The 22,094-nt window shown below is 35.1% G+C and overlaps 3 protein-coding genes and 1 non-coding gene across 4 annotated transcripts; 2 read left to right on the forward strand and 2 right to left on the reverse strand.

Moving 5' to 3' along the window:
* Positions 1-2,734: 2,734 nt before the first annotated feature.
* Positions 2,735-7,626, forward strand: LOC121237024 (phosphatidylinositol 4-phosphate 5-kinase 4-like). Its single transcript, XM_041133576.1, has 4 exons — positions 2,735-2,865; positions 2,971-4,128; positions 5,832-6,090; positions 7,179-7,626. Exons 2-4 carry the CDS (start codon positions 3,275-3,277, stop codon positions 7,362-7,364), a joined length of 1,299 nt encoding a protein of 432 aa, XP_040989510.1. The 5' UTR covers positions 2,735-2,865; positions 2,971-3,274; the 3' UTR covers positions 7,365-7,626.
* Positions 7,627-8,276: 650 nt separating this feature from the next.
* LOC121237025 (60S ribosomal protein L37a-1) lies at positions 8,277-11,144 on the reverse strand. Its single transcript, XM_041133577.1, has 5 exons — positions 11,020-11,144; positions 10,020-10,059; positions 8,753-8,841; positions 8,584-8,666; positions 8,277-8,484 (listed from the first exon to the last, which is right to left on the reverse strand). The coding sequence occupies exons 1-5, from the start codon at positions 11,020-11,022 to the stop codon at positions 8,421-8,423; spliced, it is 279 nt and encodes a 92-aa protein (XP_040989511.1). The 5' UTR covers positions 11,023-11,144; the 3' UTR covers positions 8,277-8,420.
* A 49-nt stretch (positions 11,145-11,193) lies between these two features.
* On the forward strand, positions 11,194-11,266 carry TRNAE-CUC. Its single transcript has one exon. It is a non-coding gene; the product is annotated as a tRNA-Glu (tRNA).
* A 1,002-nt stretch (positions 11,267-12,268) lies between these two features.
* On the reverse strand, positions 12,269-18,107 carry LOC121237026 (SNF2 domain-containing protein CLASSY 4-like). The gene is made up of 4 exons (XM_041133578.1): positions 17,969-18,107; positions 15,965-17,832; positions 14,914-15,072; positions 12,269-14,282 (listed from the first exon to the last, which is right to left on the reverse strand). Exons 2-4 carry the CDS (start codon positions 17,789-17,791, stop codon positions 12,405-12,407), a joined length of 3,864 nt encoding a protein of 1,287 aa, XP_040989512.1. The 5' UTR covers positions 17,792-17,832; positions 17,969-18,107; the 3' UTR covers positions 12,269-12,404.
* Positions 18,108-22,094: the final 3,987 nt, after the last annotated feature.

The following is a 22,094-nucleotide window of genomic DNA, read 5'->3' on the forward strand; positions in this document are numbered from 1 at the left end:
ATTTCTTTTTAAAACAAAATTAAATTGGATTATGAAGTAGGAGTATGTCATTACCCCACATCCCTTTTCTATTTGTTCTTAACAAGCCAAGTCTCAGTGAAATGGTGAGAAAAGTATAATTATGATCATGTTGTTAAGATGTTCTCTTAAGTTACTAAAGTTCTTGAAGTTTTAGTCCACCACAACATATTTCAAGCCAAGACAAGAAAAATTATCATTACTGTTTCCGCATACGCATCAATACAAAGCAACTTTCGGCAACCGCCGTCATGTTACTGTATAACTTTTACTATTATTTTTCAGGTGTAATTATCAAATGCACCGCTAAGAAGCCTATAAAAAAATGTTACTTATCATCCCTACACCACACATTACATGTGATTTTTTATCTTTTATTTTTTCTCTTAGCAAGTATGTGGTGCAGGAATGGTGAGTAGAAGAATTCAATTAGTTTCATAGAAATAAAACAAAAAAATAAAAATAAAAATAAATTAAAACATGTGTGATATGTGGTGTAGGATGATATATAGCAAAACCCTAAAAAAATCTAAAAATTATTTATATATATATATATATTTTTTAAAATATAACTAACTTACATACAAAAAACTATGTCCACTAAAGAGCTTTTGCACTCATCATCTACACACACCACACTTATTTATTTTTATTTTTATTTTTATTTTATTTTTAAATTTTTTTCTTTTTAAACTAATTGAATTATTCTACTTATCATCCATATATCACGCATTTAATAAGAGAAAAAATTATATATGATATGTGGTGTGAAGATGATGAGTAAAATTTTTCGGAATAGATTTGTCCACTTCGTCCATTTACTTTTTTTTCTAGGCGACCTCTTCCATTTACTTTTTTTTTTTATAATAAACATACCTTCACTTGTATAAAATGAAGATAAATTGTATTTGTAGTTTTTAAATAGAGATTGTATATACAAGTCTTTCATTAAATAGAAAAAAAAATATTATTTTAATAAAGATATTATTGTAATTTTTTAAAAAATTAAAAATAAAATTAACTAAACTTATAATGCAGTCCTCCAATAAGAACTGTACGTAACATTAAAATGAAATATGAATACATTTACTTGATTGAAAAGAAAAAGGTAGAGTGGCGTTCCCGTAAATTCAGTACGAAAGTGTACCCTTCCCTTCTCACTTTATTATTAATTTATTATGTCGATAGACGGAATGGTTAACTGTTAACGGGAGCTTGCGTTTTCGTAACGGCATGCCGCGTTAAGGGATCTCAATTGGCAAGTGTGGTAACCCGAAAGACAATTCAGTTCGAGTTGAAGGTCAACCGCAATACCTTTAGGATATTTACCCTTTGAATCTAACTCTATTTACAAAATTGCCATTCTACTTTCCGGTTTTTGTACCCTGATTATTATTTATCAATCTTCTTCGCACAAAACCCCCTCCTAATTATGATCTGTCATATGTTTAAAGATTGGTCGAATAATTGGTAACATAAGTTACAAGAAAATAACATAAAATAATAAAAATATATAAGAAGTCATGATCTAGAGTATATAATTAAATTAATGCTAATTATAGTGCTAAGTTATGCAAGTCTCGTGCATTTTTTTTGAAAAAAAGTAATATCTACTATTAAATTTTTTTTTTTCATGTTAACAGTGGATTTCATATTTATCATTTTTTTTCATATATAGCGCACGAGATTTAAACACCTTAAACCTGTAAATATAATTTCTCATATAACTAACTAGATGCCTTAGATGTCAAATTGAGTAGTTCAAACTTAAAAGACTACTATTCTATATGGTTGGAGAAGTTTTAGAAGTATCACGTGACATTCTTATGGGTGTAGTAAAATATTATAAATACCATGTGATTTATATAAGCAAGACCCAAATAATTGGAATATGACTTCTTTATACTTTTCACTCGTTTTCTTTTAAAATTTACCTTCTAATATTACCTGTCTAAGATTGCTGATGTCTAACACTGCTGATGTATTAGCTATAAAAAGAAAATGAAACTCAAGAGTCAAACCATAACCTTTGATAAATACCTGCTACATCAGTAGTGTTACGTGAATGTTACACATTCAGTAGTCATAAACTATAACACATGTTACGTGGGTGTTACGCTTTTGTTGAGATTTGAAAGTCAAACCAAACCATAACATGCTCTTTTTTAGCATTATTTTTTTTTTAACTGAGAAATTATATATATAAGTTTCAAATAAATAAATTTTGTACAAATCTTTATAAAAAATGGATCTCATGTTAAAAAAAAATAATTAAAAAAGAAATAAACTAATATTTTTTAATTTATTTCTTTTTTAGTAACACTCACTTTTTTATAAAAAGTATATACGAAACTTATCTATTTGAGATTTATTTTAACATTACTATGTTAGAGACTTGTGTTGGTTGCCCTACTTTATATCCTACAAACATTTTACTGGTTTGATAAAAGAGCACAAAGTTAATTGGCACTATTAAAAAGCTTTAAATCATATCTCTTTTTTATTATCAGCCATTGACAAGAAATTGGTAGGTTCATAATTCCTTAGATGACACACTAACTAATCTGGTTTAAACCAGAACTTTGAAAGCAAATCATTCTTTTTTCTCAATCAAGTTGGAGGTCGTGGCATTATCAGTAAATTTATCCAATGCCAGAGGCTTTTTATCATCTGATCCCTCCGATTTCTTTCTTAATTGTCACGGTCACGGTCACGGTCTCACCTCCAAACCTGAGACTTTGTCAGCCCTATTTGGTTTGTCTCCCTCAGAAAAAAATTTGAAAAACCAGACATCAATACCTCCGAAACCAGAACCAGGAGCTTACACACAGATTTTCTAACTCCCAGGTAATTTCTCTCACTCACTCTTGGGAAGAGAAACCCAACAACCCTTCTAATACAAACAGAGAGTTGATGAGTAGCATTTTTTTTTTTTTTATGTAATTGCATCAGAAAAAGCCTGAAACTCAGCATATTGGTAGAGAAAGCAGAGGCATCGCTTCCGATTTGAAACTAAAGTACCCAAGCACTTTTCCTTCCTACTATCCACCATTAAAGAACCTTCAAATCCAAAGCCAATTGCAGAACCCAACAAAGCACCATCACCCACTTCAATAACTCCAACCAAACCAAACCCCACACCCTCATCTCACACTCCAAAACCCACCAACATAACCCCACCAAAAGGAGTTTCATCATCAACCCACTTCCAGCAATCCATCAGCTTCACAAACCCTTCATTCCTCGCCCCCACAAGATGCCTTTAATGACCCAAGCACCTTCCGCACTTTCCCACTCTCCTACACTGTCCTCTCTCGACAATTATCACCACATAAATTTAAATGTACAATCTTCATCACCATCTTTTCCATACTCGAATACTTCATATACGTTTCCTTTTGCCAAATTATCACTGACCCTCAAGTTTTTCCGCCACTTACGATGTGCTCCTTTGATACGAGCTCGTTTTAGTTTTCTTATTTTCCTTTGCTTACCTTCCCTCTACTTCTTCATCTCCTATCCTCCCCGCTCTTTTACCCTCGACTTCCTTTCTTTCCTAGCTTTCTCCGCTACCCTTTTGATTTCTCTCAATCTCGCACTCCCTCGCCTTCCCTCGATTCGATTGTTCCTTGGTCGGTCGTTCCCAATTACGCTTTTCTCATCTTCCTGTCCCTCAAGGCCATATCAGCCTATTCTTTGGTCAATCGGGTCGAAGCCCAAGACGGTTAAAAGGCCAAATTCGGGATCTTCGGTGAAAGTTTATAGTAATGGGGATGTTTATGAGGGTGAATTCCATAAGGGGAAGTGCTCGGGAAGTGGAGTTTACTACTATCACATGAGTGGCCGGTACGAGGGGGATTGGATTGATGAGAAGTATGATGGGTACGGGGTGGAGACGTGGGTGAAAGGTAGCCGGTACCGTGGGCAGTATAGGCAGGGCTTAAGGCATGGGATTGGGCTGTATAGGTTCTACACCGGCGATGTCTATGCTGGAGAGTGGTCTAAAGGGCAGTGTCATGGGTGTGGAGTTCATACTTGTGTGGATGGGAGCCAGTATGTAGGGGAATTCAAGTGGGGTGTTAAACACGGGCTTGGTCGTTACCATTACAGGTGAATTATCGTGACTTTCGGTCTTTTTTTTTTTTTTATATAATTAATAAAATTTATTCATCCTCATAATTAGGCATAGCCCAATCTACAGATGAAAAAAGAAGCATACAAGTCATTAAAACCATCCCCCTCAAATACAATAGCCTTTGCCCAAGGTGACTTTTGGTCTTTTAATGTTTTCACCAATGTATTGTATTGGAGATGTATGATTTTTAGCTTATCCAAACTGCAGTGTTTACGAAATTTTAATTTCTTGATAAGCACGCCAGTTTTTCTTCAGAGAGGAGTTAATTTGTGTTTTCTCCTCCAGTTAGGATTGTTAAATTGTAGAATCTCGTATTATGGAGTTAGATTTTGTGCCCTGGCTGATTGATTCATTGAAAGCAGTGTACGAAATATGTCATTACATACCTATATTGTAACGCCCAAATGGAAGGCTCAAACCACATGGCCTATACTTCAAAAGGACTAGTCAATGATACAATTGGAGTCCCATTGAAACTTTATAAAGAGTAAGAACTTCTCATTCCCAAGCAATGTGGGATCCCATACACTACCTATCCTTATCCATATCATATGGAGTATCACATATATAGGTGGAATTAACATTGGGTAGATGACCTAGATGATATTCTGCACATTTTCTTCTTTTAAAACTTCCCTAATTGAGAATGTTTTTAATAAAGAACATGGCAAGACTGTTTTGTTCAGGGCTACAGATTTAAAAGGTAGCTAGTTTAGTGTAACAACAGATCAGGAATCTAGGTCAAATCGTTGCTTTCATTCACGAAATGGATCCTGCACATATTTTGTAGTCTTCACTGTTTATGTAATTTTGAAAATTATCAGATCATCACTTTCGTTATCACCCACATATATGTTAGAACCCCCAATGTAAATGTTCTCTGGTTTTAAGCATTCCTACTCTTGACTTCGTGTTATTCAATTAAGTTTTCGATTACTTAAAATAAAAAAAGCATTCTTACACTTGACATTTGTTAACCGCTATTGCCATTCCCCACACATATTCGTTGAAGGGACTACCCATTTTTTCCTTTATGAGTTTTCACTTTTCTTTTCCTGCTTAACATAATTATGGTGATTGTCTGAGGTTTGAACTGGTTGCTGAAGTTTTGATGAGTGTTATTTTGTTTACTTGATGAAGTATTCATTTTTTTAACATGCTGATTGCTGAGGGAAAACTATTAGTTGTTTTTTTTGTAAGTAGAAAACTATTAGGTTTTCTACACTGTTGTTAGTAGTAACTAATACTTAATCTTAATTAGTTTCTCTGTAACTACTCAGCAGGCATATTTATTGTCTTAGACTACTTTGTAATTGACTTTTAACGGCTTCTGAACTGATTGTTTGGTACCTTCTACTGTAGAGAAGTTCTTAACATTATGCTATATTTCTACTTGAGCTGCCCGTTCTTATCAAACATTTTCTGGGTCACAAACATTGAAGCTCTTTGGACCATATTTCAACTGTTGGCATTCTTTGTTGCTTTTTGTTCGTTTTGAAGATGCTGAATCAGAAAGCTTCATATTTTCTGATACCAGCACCTCTCGTGGTATCCCAGATGGTCAAATTGCAATACCAGCACTTTTATCTCATCATGGTGCAACAAAATGGATGGCCAGATGCAAATTATAATATGTATGATTGAGCATCTTGCTAATATGCTTTGTATGATAATGTAGGAATGGAGACACATACGCAGGGGAATATTTTGCTGACAAAATGCATGGTTTTGGAGTCTATCAGTTTGGAAATGGACATCAGTTTGAGGGAGCCTGGCATGAGGGAAGAAGGCAAGGACTTGGTTTATATACCTTCAGGACCGGGGAGACAAAATCTGGTCATTGGAAAAATGGGCTTCTTGACATTCCATGCATGCAACTTTCCCATTCCGAATCATCCTATGCTGTCAACTATACCAAAGTTCTTAATGCAGTCCAGGTATCTGTGGTTTTTTCCCTTGTGGTGAAAGGATATTCATGCGCCATGAAAAAACATGAAAACTAGAATAATCATTGTCACTGTTTGCACTCACCTCCACTCCTCTAGTTTTAGGAGTTGATTCCCCCAAAACGTGAATGGATGTTCTCTCTCTGTGCCAATGCCTCCGACCAGTGTTGGCATGTGGAAAATTGCCAGAATAATGCCCGACCCTAAGCCCACCCATTTTTCAATTCCTGGTCACTAGTGGTAAATGTTTTAATGATGTGGACAATGGTAGGCTACTTTGAAATCAATATCTTTTTTTTGGGGCGATTAATAAGAAACTCACACATCCCAACTTGAACCATGAGCAAACCCTCTAACCCATTTTTACGAGGGGATGGAATACCATCTGGCCTAAAGGCCATTGGTATTGTTAGATTGTTAATCAGGATATACTCTGTGTTGTGTGTAGAAATCACCAAAATTGAATGCCAACCATAAAATTCATGTGGATGTTCTGTCAGTGTCCAATCTTGATGAACTTTGAGAATTTTAGCTTTTTGCCTATTTCACCTCCAAAGATGCTCCAAATGGGTGAGAGAGGCAGAATTGCCTTGCTCCTTGCCGGAAAAGAATGTATGGATGGGAAGGATTTGTACACTTGTTCAGTGAAAGGGAAATTCTCCCATTTTATTTTAATATATATGTTGCTCTACTATCACAATCTCAGTTCTGTCCATGTTAATATTAGATACAGAATATATCTAGAGGCTAAGCTAATGGCTAAGATTAACATGCTTGCTGACGATAGATGTTTTGGCCTCTACCCACCAGCTGACTGGCTAGAAAGAATACAGTTGTGTTATTTGTCTGGTAAAGGTGTATTGGGCGGTCAAAAGGCAGGACATATCCCTGGATTGTGGTGTTAGGTCTTTTCTGAAGGCCATCGAGATGATGATATTTGTCAAGATTATGCTTGGTTTGTTTTACAATGAGCTACAGATGGCTGACCTCCCATTAATCGTGGAGACCAGCTTATTAAACGTAGACAACCTTAATTATTAAAGTGCTATCAACTACTAATGGAGGTGTGTTATGAGCAGGAAGCACAGCGAGCTGCTGAAAAAACATTGGATGTAGTAGGAAAGGTGGATGAAAGAGTTAGCAAAGCTGTAGCAGCAGCTAATAAAGCGGCAAATGCAGCAAGAGTTGCGGCTGTAAAGGCCGTCCAAAACAAAGTGCATCATCTCAATAACGACATTGATGAGAGACCAATTGCTCCTGTCTGATCCTCTGTGACCTTTCCTCGTCAACATCAACCTTACACTACAAAATGCTTTTACAGCAGAGAAAGCAAGAGAAAAATACAGCAAAAAAATTTACAATTGAATCTGTATCTGTTGCTCTCCTTATTTTGACGGTAATTCTTGTCAGAGCTGCATACGCCAGGTACCTGCTTGGAACCACATTCAGTCACTGGAGTTGAATGGCTGATTGGGGAGCAAACGGGTCAAGCCATTTTTTTGGCTTCAGTAACAGCGTACACAAGACATTTTTTTTTTATATAGGAATACACAAGACATTTTTAAGTTTACAAGTCGAGTAAAAACGGGTACTAGGTTGTCTGTGTATATATAGTATTAAGGTTTATCTCAGCGGTGCACTCGAGAGAATGGAAATTATTATACGCCATATCTCCCATCCCACTTCTTTCTATAACATTGTAATGATGTGCATGTAATTTTTACTTTTCAAGAAAACAAATAGCAATCAACACTATATTAGAATGTTAATGGGATATCATATTGTATAATTTCCGAGAATACATCAAATTAGGGTGGGTTTGGATGGAGAGCTTAGATAAGATGAGATGAGATAAGATAGGTTTGTGTATCCAAACTTACCAAGTGCTGGTTTGAATTTAGAGATAAAATAAGATAGTTTTAGATGAAATATAAAAATTAAATAAAATATTATTAGAATATTATTATTGTTTTGAAATTTAAAAAAGATAGTGTTTATTATATTTTGTATAAAATTTTAAAAAAATTGTAATAATGAGATGAAACGCTTTCCGACTCCAAACGGGGCCTAAAAGTAACAAGAACATTGGCTACTACTTGTAGCTTTTAACTCCAGCTTGAAGTCATTAAAATTCAACTTTAAAGAGTTGTAACATTACCAGAAACCACTCCGCCATAGAAAAAAAATGAAATTCTCATATTAAACTGAACTCCCATTTCGGAAACAACGAAAGGTTAAAATAGTAACAGCCACAAATCTTAAAGTAGATTTTTCTCTAAGGTGCACATATCCAAAATAAGATAGAATAGTCTGATTGCAGCTCAACTCTCAGTTTGTTCCCTCAGCCTCCGGATGGTGCTCCTTACGGTCACAGCACTAGCAGTGCTGTAAAAAAAATCAGAAACAGCCATTGGATTATTATTTACAAGTGTTAAAAAAAATAAAAAATAAAAACAGCAGACCATTTCAACTTAGGATTATTACTTCAAAGTGTAGGCACCGCCTGCCTTGACCTTTCCACAGTCTTTGCAGCCCCAAATACCCACAGCCTTCCTCTTCACTGCAAACTGTAACAGGAAAATCAATAATCGGTAGAACATGCCATCTGATAAAAGTGAAAAGGAATATACATAAGAACTGATTGACACCTTACCTTCCCGCAAAATTCACAGAAATATTTGCTATGCTGACTGACTTCCATCTTCTTAATCTGCTTTCGCAGACTAGCACCATAACGGGTACCTACAATAAGAGGCAACATGCTGTTTTAAAAAATCCCCCTACACAAGACATCCATAAGGTTGGAATAGTATGAATATTTTCAAACCACAATATTTCTCCCGTGTAATGCAAGTAACAATGAATAGTGCAAATAATAGATTTCAATTCCATTCCGTTCCAGCCATTCCGGCCAGAATTTTCTGTTCTGGTGTAGTACCCAGTACACTATACATCTTTCCGTTTCGTTCCAAATTTCAGCCTGTTTCGGCCATTTTAGTCAAATTCCAGCCGGAATTGGCATTCCAGGCCCTATTCCGTGCCGGACCAAAATATTCTGTTCCAGTGATTAAACTAGAATGATCACCAGAATGGGATTTAAAGCATTGATGCAAATTTTCAGCTTACATTTTCCTATAAAGAAACTTGCCTATATATTCAGAAATTTGTAAGAGGCAGACACACACACACAGAGCAACTAAATACTGTGAAGAAACAGCACATCCAATTATCAATGACTAGTAGATAAGCTAGGTTGAATTTAACTTCAGTATAACCAAAAGCACAAAATTTACACAGTTAATATAAAGCAAATGTCATAATTTCAACAGTTCCAAATAAAAAGCACTTTGTACTTCAACATTAATGTAGAAACCATATATCCCACCTTTTAGCAGTGGTAATATGGTATACCCCACATGCCAACCATGTAGTAGCCCATAGCTTAAGTCGGGATAAAAACAAGATCAAAAAGACTAGTAGAAGAGGTTCTTTTCCGCCTAGGATAATTGTATGTGAAAACTAAAAATATATTCAAGGATGAAATCATAGACTAATTCTCAGTTCAGCCTTACGGCCAGTAAGTAAGAGGCACTTTCAAATCAAGAACACTAAGGCTTCGTTTGGATACGCGGTTCAGATAAGATGAGATGAGATATTTTGTTAAAAGTTGAATAAAATATTGTTAAAGTATTATTTTTATTTTGGGATTTAAAAAAGTTGAATTATTTATTATATTTTGTGTGAAAATTTGGGAAAGTTGTAATGATGAGATGAGATGAGATGAAATGTTTTGTGTATCCAAACCGGGCCTAAATCAAAATGCAATCTCAAGCTTAGAAGGAGAAATCAATTCTGAGTCATATATGATTAAAAAAGTACAGGTACTGAGCAAATCAATAAGAAAATTGAATGGCACTTACCATACTTTCCAACAATACCCGCCTTCTTTGTTCTCTTGGTCTGCATCATAAAAAAGCATCATTAAATGATTAGTCCAAACATAGGTCAATAATTTGGATCTTTCTGTTGCAATCAAGCATTAACCAGACTATCTATTAGCTCAGTGAGCTAAAATAGGGGGCTTAAGTTGCATAAACTACAGGCCACAAAAATCCTTGGCACCAAATATTGAGCATGTCATGAATTCATAATGAAGTGAGCCAGAGAACTGCATACACAGAAAATTTAAAAGCCTCGCATTATTAGATATCAAACATGCACCCTGCAGGCCATCAAGGAGTAATGCCAATGACAGGCCCTAACAACCCAAGCCCTATCTCTTTCTCTCTTAAGCACCAACTATGTGCTTAATATTGCCATCTTAAACGCCAAAAGATAAATTGCAGCCAATAGATTTAGCTAAAAACCCAACGTGCCTACCAAAATTGAACTCCCTAAGATGATCCTACTGTTTGAACCCCAAGTAACAATGGCAAGCAAATTCAACAAATGAATAACTGAAGCAAGTTCATGATAAACTCAAACAGAATCAGTGATGGATCATAATGATAATTTCACAGCACATTCCGCATAGCACCTAATTTACAAATGAGCGAAACCAACGATACATTATGCATCTGGGACCATTTATTGTCTTGTTCTCTAGGTGCCATAGCATGTAGGAACCAAAAAAACGATAAGAGGAAATAACCAAATGAAGGATAAAATGAATCTCATCATTCTTAAAAGCATAGCCAGTATTGGGGAACTTCGTAACAAACCATTTTCTGAAGAAATAAAAACACCCTTACCTTCAAAATATGTACACATCAAGATAATAAAACGGTGTCAGCCGGAAAATTATATAGAGATTTATTTTTTCAGTCAAAACAATCAGAGCGTCGATGAACATATATGCTTGGTATAACATACAGCTGGCAGTGAATGAATGCGAGAGGAAGGGAGAGAGAGAGAAAGTACCATGTTGGCTGGATTTGAAGGTACTCACGGACTGCGAAAGACAAGGAGCGGCTGATTGAGAGCGAGCAATTGGAGAAACCCTAGAGTTAGGGTTCTTGACTCGATTTTATAACTTTAGTAGAAATGTCTCGATAAATATGTTTAATAATATTATATTCGACCAGAGAGAGCAAATCCGTTGTAGTCTAGTTGGTTAGGATACTCGGCTCTCACCCGAGAGACCCGGGTTCGAGTCCCGGCAACGGAATATTTTTTTGTTTTAATGAATTGTTAAGCGTTTACATAGATTGCTAAACTCATTTCTCATTCCATCGCTAGGTTCAGGTTGATCCATTTTCTTTATTTTTAAATTTCAAATTATTTAAAATAATAATAATAATAATCATACAACTTTTGCCAAACAAAAACTTTATATACAATCACTTTTTGCACACTACGCTGATGTAATTGACTACATTACTTTTTTTAATATAAAATAACTCTTTTTACCAATCACATCAATAGAATACGTAAAAATAACTATATATAACAGAACTTTTATGACTTTTGGGATGATCCTGTTCAGGTTGATCCATTTTCTTTGTTTTTAAATTTCAAATTATTTTAAAAAATAATAATAATAATCATACAACTTTTGCCAAACAAAAACTCTATATACAATCACTTTTTGTGCACTCCACTGATATAATTAGCCGCATTACTTTTTTTTAATATAAAATAACTATTTTGACCAATCACATCAATAAAGTACGCAAAAAATACGCAAAAGTAACTATACGTAACAGAACTCTTGTAACTTTTGGGATGATCCAACTCATCACATTACTAGTCAAATCCCAAAAGTCATAATAAGCAGAACCCAGAATCACAATCCAGTTCCATAATAAACTACATGCTAATGACTCAACTCATCACACGCACATGCATATAATTTCAGCACAAGATTTCAGCTAAAATTATCATTCGACAATGCAAATGACTCAACTCATCACACGCACATGCATATAATTTCAGCACAAGATTTCAGCTAAAATTATCATTCGACAATGCAAATTGAACCATTCATTGAATCAGATCTCTAGAAATTTCTCGAGTGATGAAAATTGATTCTATCACTCCTACAAGTGAATGTAAGCACAGGAGATTACTTCCATTGATATCATGATATGCATCAAGCCTTTGAATAAGCTCTAAATTGTGAAATCCAGTTAACAATACTAAAAGTAAAAGAACTGAGAATCACCAAGTGTCAACTAGAAATGAAACATACCGTTTCTATTATTTATGTTCAGTTTTTACAAAGATTTTCTGGAAGCTTTCTAAATGCCACCGGACACTTGAACCAAAAAGAGAACGATTTCAGCTTCATGGACTAAATGGTGGTATCATATAACTGGTCTCTTCTCCAACAAGGTAAATGTCTCAATTAGTTTAGACTCTTTCTGTTGGTATGCTATCTTCTCAAAGATATGTTCAAGTTTCTCATGTTTAACCATCTCTTCCAAAATCTCATCCTGCAGGTCTGTAGGTGGGAGTTTCTCCTGATCACCACTCCTGTCCGAAGGAGAGAATACCAACTCAGATAACCAGTCCTTCTCGACTTGACGATAATATTTCTCCTCTTCCTTTGTCCCGAAGACGATGAGATGGTAGACGTACACTACTTTTTCCTGCCCAAGCCTATGTGCTCGGCATATAGCTTGTCTTTCGACTGATGGATTCCATACGACATCCAGTAAAACAACCCTTGAAGCCCCAACCAGATTTATACCTTCAGAACAAGCCCTAATTGATGCAAGTAACACCCTTACTTCACTTGTTGGATCATTGAAAACGTTAATTGAGGACTGGCGCTGCTTTACATCTAGCTGTCCATCCATATACAACACCTCATTCCCTTCAGTCCAATTAAAATGAGATTTAAGCTGGTCCATTACAAAGATCAACGGGTCAAGATATTGGCTGAAAACCAAAACTTTTTCATTCATTGCTTCACTGAGTCGGATGAGTTCCATTAGAAACTTTGTTTTTACGCCAGCGTCAGGATTTAATCTTTCTAACTTAACCCTGTCAGAAGGAAACTTTTCTTCCCCACATTTGAGCAAGAGTGAAGGATGGACAGAGATCAACGACTCGTAGTACTCAAATTTAAAATGGTTCGTCAAAGCATGATGACAGAGTTCATCAAAAAGGCTCTTCTGCAGTTGGGCTGGCTGTAATATAACCACAGAGTCCCTCAACCCTGGAAGTTTTTCTTGTAGGATGGAACCTTTGTGTACATGTACAAATGGCTCGATCATATCTCTAACCTTTTTCAGTTTCTCACATCTCGTTCTATCATCAGTGGCTTTGGCAATGGAACTTGTAAGAGATCCCCATTTATGTCTTATGTTTGCAAACTGTGGCCTCGCCAAGCAGAGAGTATTATATAGTTCATCGAAATTATTTTGAAAAGGAGTTCCTGAAAGAATAATGCGCTTTTCCGTTTTTATATTTGATAATGCCTGAAGGATATTACTGTCGGAATTTCGCGGGATGTGTCCTTCATCAAGGACAACTAGACCAGGAAGCTCAAGAAGGACTTTCCTGAGCTGAGCATGTTCAGTATTTAGCCTTACTTCACCCTTTCTCTCAACTTCTCCAGTAAGTTGAGCAAACAGTTTGTAACTTATCCCCAGAATGCTTCTATCCATTTTCCAAGAATATAACTTCAAGATACGGATATCTCTTTGGTCAAGATGTCCAACTTGCCTCACAATGTAGTCAGTCAACCTACTTTCCTTGCCAGACAACTCCGACTTGTTCAGATTGTGAAAAGGGATGTCAAACTTCCATTTATGAAACTCCTCTTCCCATGTCAGCAGCATGCTACAAGGAGCAACAATAATAGGCCTGCATGATGGATAGAACTCCATGTATGTTTGGAGAAAACCAATGGTTAAACGAGTTTTCCCTGTCCCAGGTGCATGAGAAATAATACACCCATTTCCACCATGAAATGCTGTTTGGTTTTCCAACTTATCAACGTAAATTCCTCCAGCAATGTTCTTCCAAATAAATTCAAAACCATCACGCTGGTGTGGATACATACTACTTTTTATACCAGGAACGATGTCCCACACTGTGCCTTCAGCATGAGCTCGGGTATCACAGTCAGAATAGGAATCACAACCAGAATATTGAGAACCAAACTCATTGAAGATGGAGTGATTCATTGCCCCTCCAGAGTCCCTCCTGTCTAATTTTCCACAAGAATTTGTACTCTGAAAAATGCAAAACCACATTAAAGAAAAGAACAGTATTCTGATGCAATATTTTTTTTATAAGTTCTGAAGCAAAAATTCTCTATCATCAAGTTGACAAGTACAGAAAATTATTAGAGCTGGTAGTCACAACTCACAAAAATTTTTGAAAAAAGGTTTGACACAGATCACCGCCCCTTAATCTTATTTAGAATCATAATTCTTATTATGGTCAGTGCAAAATGCAAAACAACATGTGCCAAGTTACTTCTGTACATATAGAACTCTGTGTGTGTGTGGGCAGGCGTGTCCTACGAGGTAACATCACTGAATATTTTCGTCCAATACAGTCCTTTCCAATTCAAACAAGGAATTCCATTATCAAGTCAATGCCCATACCATGTGTGTCCTGCTAGAAATCAATGTCTCGTGTCCAAGTGTGGCAGAGAACTTCTAATTTAGAAGTAAATGTAGCAGAGAGTTATCTTATATTTATTTAAATTCAACATTTCCACTGTCATTATACATTAAACCATCAAAACATATTAACGTAATTAATTATATCTCATGGAACAGAGGGAGAGAGTAGATAAACTAACATAAACAATCTTGATTATTACGAACACGACTAAGACAAAATTGCATAACTTACAAAAGATGGTAGAATATACTTGATCTCCATTTTCACATATGAGCAAAATGCACATCTAAGTCCAACTTGTTCATCAAGAATAAGTCGATGATTCCCTAGGTGACAAAGGGTAGCTCTATCAATGTCATCTTCAGGAGGAAGGGCATCTTCATCTTCAACCTGTTGGTCAACATCTAACCTTTCAAGTCTCATTGAAACAAATACACAGATGAGGTGCTAAAAAATCACAGGTGGGGCAAACAGAAAACCAAAGAGAGAGATCGTCTAGATTAGAAAATTGAAGAGCCTGTAAAGATGGTCATCATGTGTATAAATAAGGCCAGGGGAAGGGGGACTCGAAAATAATACCAATAAATGTGCATGTTTTAACCTCATTTTCCAAACACATGCTTTAGGCAGTTTGTGAATTTGTTTAACCGGATAATTTTATCATCCATGGTGCTATGTTCATTTTCAAATCATGTCAACAACATAATTCCAGTTACATTGGAATCAGACAAAATAAATAGGAAACCGGCCTACCTATCATATGGCAGACATGTCTTGGACATTTCTAATGGCCCAAAAAGACTTTTCACCTACTGTGAATGCCGTGTCCATGGACCAACAGAATTAGCAAGGATGAGAATTTGTATCCATAAGCAGTATAACAAATTCTGGTATTGGAATTTGATATGCATGTTCCTCAATACCAGGATGCATAGAACCAACCAAATATACTGACTAATCTGTAAGCCGTGCAAAACTTAGTCCCGACTCTTGGTTCTTGGCAACAATATCGTGACTATATCAAAACCAAATACTCAAATTCATAATTTCACCAAACAGAGGTCTTTTACATATCATACCCATTCAGTATTTTTTGATAGCCAAAATAAATAGTATAACGGATCATTGGTTAATCGATTAAATAAAACTTCTTGCGAACGGAAAGGAAAGCAAAGTTCCTGCAGCGCCTCATAGAAAGGTTTAAAGCAATACATGAAAGAATAGAATGAGTTGAAAAAAACAGTATTGTTTCTTGGCCTGTTCCTTCACAATACCACCATACCTTAGCAGAATCGACTGAACCAATTTCACTAGCTCTGAGAGCAAGCTCAAGCTGAGCCCAAAGTTCATCCATTTCTTTCTCGTCTTCTGATTTCTCTGGTGGATTTGACTCCTCAATTCCAAAAGTGAACTTCAGTGGTAGAGTTGTCTCGGCAACTGGTGGATTGCTTTCATTTCTGGAAGCTACGTCTCTAGAACAATCCAACTCTTCCAGAGAAAATTCTCCCTTCTCCAACATGGAATCTACAAGAATCTTCATAAAATCACAACTCTTTACCAAACGGATACATTTTCCCTCGGTGGGCATCCTCAGCTTGCCTTTGTTAGTCTTGCACTTCTCTCTCGTAGACACAGCTTTCTTAACGCCGAGATAAGTCTCGTCATCACTCAAATCATCTTCACTCTCGTCATCACTCAAATCATCTTCATTCTCGTAATCAGACCCAACTTCCCTTTTATCACCACTATCATCACTGTCATCATGCCCAGAAAAAGATTCCATTTCCTCCTCATCAAGACAAAAAGGGCGACTTAAAGTTCCGAGCTCCATTTTCTTCTTTCCCCATTTCGGGGTAAAATGCGAACGAGTTCTTCCGGCCACACAATCGAACTCTTTACTGGGGTTAACAGAACAGCAGCCTTTGTCATTATTAATATTGCTATCTTTGTCGTTTTGAGAATTAAGCAACATATCTAACCCATATTTTCTCTTCTTGAATCCATTGTCGATTCCCCTTGGCCTTACCCTCTCATGATTTCCTCTATTCTCGTTTTCCTCGTAATCTTCCTCTTTCTCTTCCTCTTCAGCCCAGCTATCCGAGCTCAATGCTGCAAAATTATCACAGCTTTCCAATTTCAACGATATCTCAAACCCATCTGAATCAACTGAAACAACATTATCCCCGCCATCCTCATCCACATTCCTTCTCAATCCATCAGAGACAATATTGCCATCACCATCCTCGTCCGTATTCCTTTTCGAACCATCTGAATTATCCGATGCAGCATCAACACCACCATGCCCGTCTTCATTCCTTTTCAACAGTCCTGACCGTGACCAAGTCCTGTCATCATCACCATCCTCAATTTCATTCCTTTTCAAAAATCCTAACCGTGACTGAGTCCTGCCCGTCACACCGCTACTCTTCCTGTCAGAAAAAATTAAGCAACCACTCTCAACCTTTCTTTTCAACGATGAAATCATTTCATCGTTATCCCTCTTGCCACTGGAATGTGGACTACCGCATTCATTCACATGTTTCCCTCTCAAACCATTCCCATCGTCAACTTCAATGCAAACAACACCTTCGTCTCCCTCCACCCCTAATTTCAAACTTGAACAATTCGAGTTTAACCAGTCCAAACCTACCCCTTCACGCAAAACAACCATCTGTTCGTCACTATCATCCACCATAATCTCCTTTACATTGTTCATTCCCTCAAAACCTGTCTTGGAGTTTTCCTCATTCTTCAACCCCATACTCTTCCTACCCACAAAATCCCTCGATTCAGTTCTGCATCTTTCAACCGAATCATTCACGTGAATCTCTTCCACACTGGCCTCCTCACTTCTATCAGACACAGAAACAGTCTCAGTCTGTGTCTCCGCTCTACAATTAGTCCCTAATCTCAGAGAACCACAAACCCCTTTAGTATTATCCTCCAGTAATTTCTTCCGATTACCTCTACTGGGTCTGCGGGAACTGTACGAGGTAACCCCATTATTCTCCTCCCTCTCGTTCTTTCTCTTTTGCTCAGAGTACTCCTTGTAAATTAGGGCTTGCTTTTGCCTAGTTCTCTTCGCTATCGGCAAGCTATAGTCTATCATTGCGCCTCAACAAAAAGACGCAGTCTTTCTCAACACAAAGCCTACAGCAGAAAAAAAAAGAATACGAACCCGAAATAAGAAATCAGACACCGAAGAAATAAAAAACACGCATATTTATACAACAAGTACATACATAGAAAAACGTACAGAGTACGTCCGATTCAGGAAGAGAACTACCTTCAACAATCAAAGCCCGAGTTCGAGAGAGATAACCCGAAGAACACCGAGACAGAACAAAAGAGAACGACAGAGAAAAAAGAGAGAGAAAAAGGGCGCGAAGCTTGCATGCAAACAATGGTGAAAATGAATTGGACTTTTGGCTTTTCCCTTCCGACTAAGGACTTTAAGCTGGCAACTAGAGTCTACCGTCTGTCTGAAAAAACTTTTACTTTGTCTTTATGTGCCGAATTGTCAACATTGCCCTTCAAACTTGGTGCCTGTTTCTACTTGGACCCGACGATCCGCGTGAGAATGTTGTCTTTTGGATGTTCCATGCCATGCGAACGATCCTTTTTAAGAAGTGCGTGGATTATCCTATCCATAATTAATTTTGAAAAATTTTATTTATTATTCTCACAGAGTAAATTAATATATTATAGATGAATGATATACGTCTGTCATTATTTATTTTTACACTTAATATTTATAATTTTTTTATAGAATATAGGAGTATTTTTTATAAATTATGTAAATATTTTTCATTAAATATATGAGTATTTTTCATAGAATGTAGAGTATATGTCTGTAGAGTGGTGAATAGTAATTAATGAGAATAAAATTTTTTTTCTCTTATCAAATATATAGTATATAGATAATGAATAAAAAAATTCAATTAATTTAAAAAAAATAAAATATAAAAAATATAAAATAAAAAATAAGTGTGATACATTTTTTATGAGTGGAAATGATGAGTAGCTAGCAAAGCCCATTAATTTTTTATACATTTTTTTTTTAAATACAATTAACATTTCTCTTATAAAATTTAATTTCCAAAATTATACCATAAAACTTTTTGTTTTTCATATTTACCTCGCCTTTTTTAAATAAAAACAATTGATTTAATTACGCTTTATCATTATATTATCTTTTTTTTTTTTTATAAAGATCCATATAAAACTTATATCCTTGGTACTTGTTTAAATTATTATTCAATTTTAAAGTCAGTCTTATTTTTTGTTTTCTTTTTATTTTATGAAGTTCATCCTTTTAAGTTAAAAAAAAAAACAAAAAAAATGAAGGGCAACTTCATCTTTTAAAGTCAGCTGCCCATGAGGAGTTTTCTGCTTTCTGGCATTAACTTTTATTTTTTTCTTTTGAACTCTCTCGATTAATGGAGTTATTTTCAATTTCCTAAAAGATAAGTAAGTTTTCATCAAGATGGTTGTGCACATTGTTGAGTTTGTGGAGCCTAATTTATTATTGTGGTGACCCGACTTGACAATTCGGTCCAAAAATGATTCGTTATGATTTTTGAGTGAATTTTCAATGAAAATTTTTGGCATTGTTATTGACTCGGGAAGTACCGAGACAATAGGTTTGCTCGACTTTAAATTTGAGCGAAGATCAGACAGAAAGTTCGCTTGATAGTGAGCTCGATAGTGGACTCAAGTGAAGTCCAGACAGAAAGTTCGTTTGACAGTCACTCGAGATAAAAATAGACATAGAGTTTGTTCAATACGCGCTCGATACTTCCCTTGAGCGAATATGATAAAAAATTGAAAAGACAGTTTGGATTTGAAGACATCTCCGCTTGTACAGTGAAACACTTTTCAATCCAAACGATTGTGATTCTCCAACGTTTGGAAATCTCCAATGATTTTAAGCACAATATTTTGATAAAATGTATTTTATAAATATATAAATAATTATTTAATTATTTTCTTGGCAAAAAATAAACAAATTTTCAATTTTATTAAATTGATATATTTTAATAAAAATATTGTCATCTTATAATATCATTATGAAACATCTTATAAAAAATTATATTTGAGTAGGTAATTTATAAATTACTATTATTATTTATAAATAAAATAAATCATTACAAATATTATGTAATAATTGGTGGGATCCACGTCTATAAAATCTCTAAAAAGTTAAAATGATCTCATTTCACTTCCTAATCCAAACACAAAATTTTGAAAAATCATCTCATCTCAACTAATCTCATTTCATCTCTGAATTTAAACGAGGGCTTAGAGTTTATGCCATGTAACCCTATAAATATGTTTATTTTTAGCAATATATCCATTTTGAACAATGAAAAATCGCCCCAAAATGTAAGAAGACATTTTATCCTTTTGAACTCACATGACGTCTGCGATAAGGTCACGAGAGCATTAGCATTAAGGTTGTATTTGAATGTTGAAGTGAGTTGAGTTAAATTGAGTTGAGATGATAAAATATTGTTAGAAAATTATTTTTTAATATTATTATTATTTTGAGATTTGAAAAAATTGAATTATTTATTATATTTTATGTTAGAATTTAAAAATGTTATAATGATAAGTTGAGATGAGTTGAGAGGAGTTAAGGATCTAAACGAAACCTAAGTTAGCTAAATATCAGTGAAATTCATAATTTAGCTAATGTAGTTAAAATTTAGCATATATTGAATTAGTCAAATTAAAGTCATCCATAATATTAACTACAATAAATCTAACCCACAAGTCATTTATGACTTGAACGGTAGCAAAATCATATGTATATTTTATTATTTCCAACAAACCCTGTCCCACAAGTTATCCTTCTGCTTCCTGCTGCTCGTGCATTTCAGCAAGTATTTGTGCCATTTGTTCCGTCTTCCCAAGTACATTTCAGCATCCATTTATAGTTGATACTACATAGCAACTATAAATGTATTTATACATCGTTGGATTGTGAAAATGATAGTAATAATTTAATTTGTTGCTCAACTAGAAATGATAATTTTTATAAATTGTGAAAATAAAAATGAAAATAATTGTTAGAACTTGTTGGGGAAAGTTGGAGGTTATGAAAATAAAAATAAAAAATTGCATTAAAAAAAATTATAGTAATTTATTATTATAGAGATGTGATAGTTAATTCAACGTAGAGTTCAAATTTTGACTAATTAGTCAAAAGTAAAAAAGTCACATATTAGCCAAATTTTGACTTTGAGATAGCTAATCTAATGCTAGTACTATGAGAAATGCTATTATATATGCTTTAAATTTATATTACTTACTTTACCTCTTAACGTGGTACCAGTATTAGATGACTTATTAAAAAAATTAAAAATATAAACATAAAATGGTAGAGAAAATTTAAGATTTTAATTTTCATATTTTTGTATTTTTAAGTGCTATTTTATTTTGAATATATATTAATATTTTTTTAATTTTTTAATAAATCGTGTAACACCGCATTGTAATGCCCGTCAAGGTGACAAAATGAATAGTATAAATTAGATGGCACATTAGCATTACTCTTAAAGGTCATATCATGCAGTACTCTAATATCACGTAAATGGCTTTCTTAGATGGCTATATATGATACTTAATTCGAAGCTTTGTTATCACTTATAAAATTCAATTTCACTTAGTAGATAGTTAAAAATAAACCATTCACAAATGAGAAGGATTACAAAGAGATTTTATAAAAATAAATTTATAAACTAACATGATTTTATATAATATGTTAGATCTAATTTATATTAAAAATATATTTATAATTTAATATTTCACATCAAGTCATATCAATTTATGTATTTACTTTTATGAGATTTTTTTATAATTAAAATATTTATTTCAATGTATTTGTTAAGGTTTGTTTTGTATGCTGCCTAATGAAGGAGTGGTCTTCAACCTGCTACATGCAGGAGGAAGGGAATGTTGGCCGAAGTTGGGAAGCCTCCGATACTGAAGCTATTGAATTCTCCTTCATTTCTCAGGGATCCAGAGAAAAAATGATGCCTACCTGTATTTTGTAGCTTTCTATCTTTTTAACCGTTGACTTGGGCTCGCTTTTGCATTGCTCCTCGCGAAAACTGTTTGTCACCATCATTCCCCTTTTTATGTGGTGACGGCAGGGGGATGCTGCATTTAATGTGGACATTAGCAACATGCATCGAGCCCGCCCTTGGGGGAGGTCACTCAGAACGGGCATTTAATGCAGTTGATTTCTTGGAGGACCAGATTAAGTGGTCCTAATCCCTTTAATGCACCGAGATGAGGAGAGGGGACAAGTCGCCGACCGAACCCCGCTTCCTGTGGTGGATGCTGTCTGGGCCTAGTTTATTCATATTCCTCTGGTTTACTCTTGTCACGAATGTTGGGCCTCGTGG

This window comes from Juglans microcarpa x Juglans regia, chromosome 6S, assembly GCF_004785595.1.
Source record: "Juglans microcarpa x Juglans regia isolate MS1-56 chromosome 6S, Jm3101_v1.0, whole genome shotgun sequence".
NCBI lineage: Eukaryota > Viridiplantae > Streptophyta > Magnoliopsida > Fagales > Juglandaceae > Juglans > Juglans microcarpa x Juglans regia.

What these genes read in the sequence shown, in the direction of transcription:
- LOC121237025 (XM_041133577.1), bottom strand. An exon ending in TCTGTGAATTTTGCGGGAAG is followed by an intron (nt 8,667 to 8,752) that starts GTAAGGTGTCAA and finishes TTCCTGTTACAG; the next exon opens with TTTGCAGTGAAGAGGAAGGC. An exon ending in GGCGGTGCCTACACTTTGAA is followed by an intron (nt 8,485 to 8,583) that starts GTAATAATCCTA and finishes TTTTTTTTACAG; the next exon opens with CACTGCTAGTGCTGTGACCG.
- LOC121237026 (XM_041133578.1), bottom strand. Translation starts at nt 17,791, where the DNA reads ATGATAGACTATAGCTTGCCGATAGCGAAGAGAACTAGGCAAAAGCAA. An exon ending in GTTCAGTCGATTCTGCTAAG is followed by an intron (nt 15,073 to 15,964) that starts GTATGGTGGTAT and finishes GTTGACCAACAG; the next exon opens with GTTGAAGATGAAGATGCCCT. An exon ending in AGTATATTCTACCATCTTTT is followed by an intron (nt 14,283 to 14,913) that starts GTAAGTTATGCA and finishes TGCATTTTTCAG; the next exon opens with AGTACAAATTCTTGTGGAAA.
- LOC121237024 (XM_041133576.1), top strand. Translation starts at nt 3,275, where the DNA reads ATGCCTTTAATGACCCAAGCACCTTCCGCACTTTCCCACTCTCCTACA. An exon ending in CTTGGTCGTTACCATTACAG is followed by an intron (nt 4,129 to 5,831) that starts GTGAATTATCGT and finishes ATGATAATGTAG; the next exon opens with GAATGGAGACACATACGCAG. An exon ending in AAGTTCTTAATGCAGTCCAG is followed by an intron (nt 6,091 to 7,178) that starts GTATCTGTGGTT and finishes TGTTATGAGCAG; the next exon opens with GAAGCACAGCGAGCTGCTGA.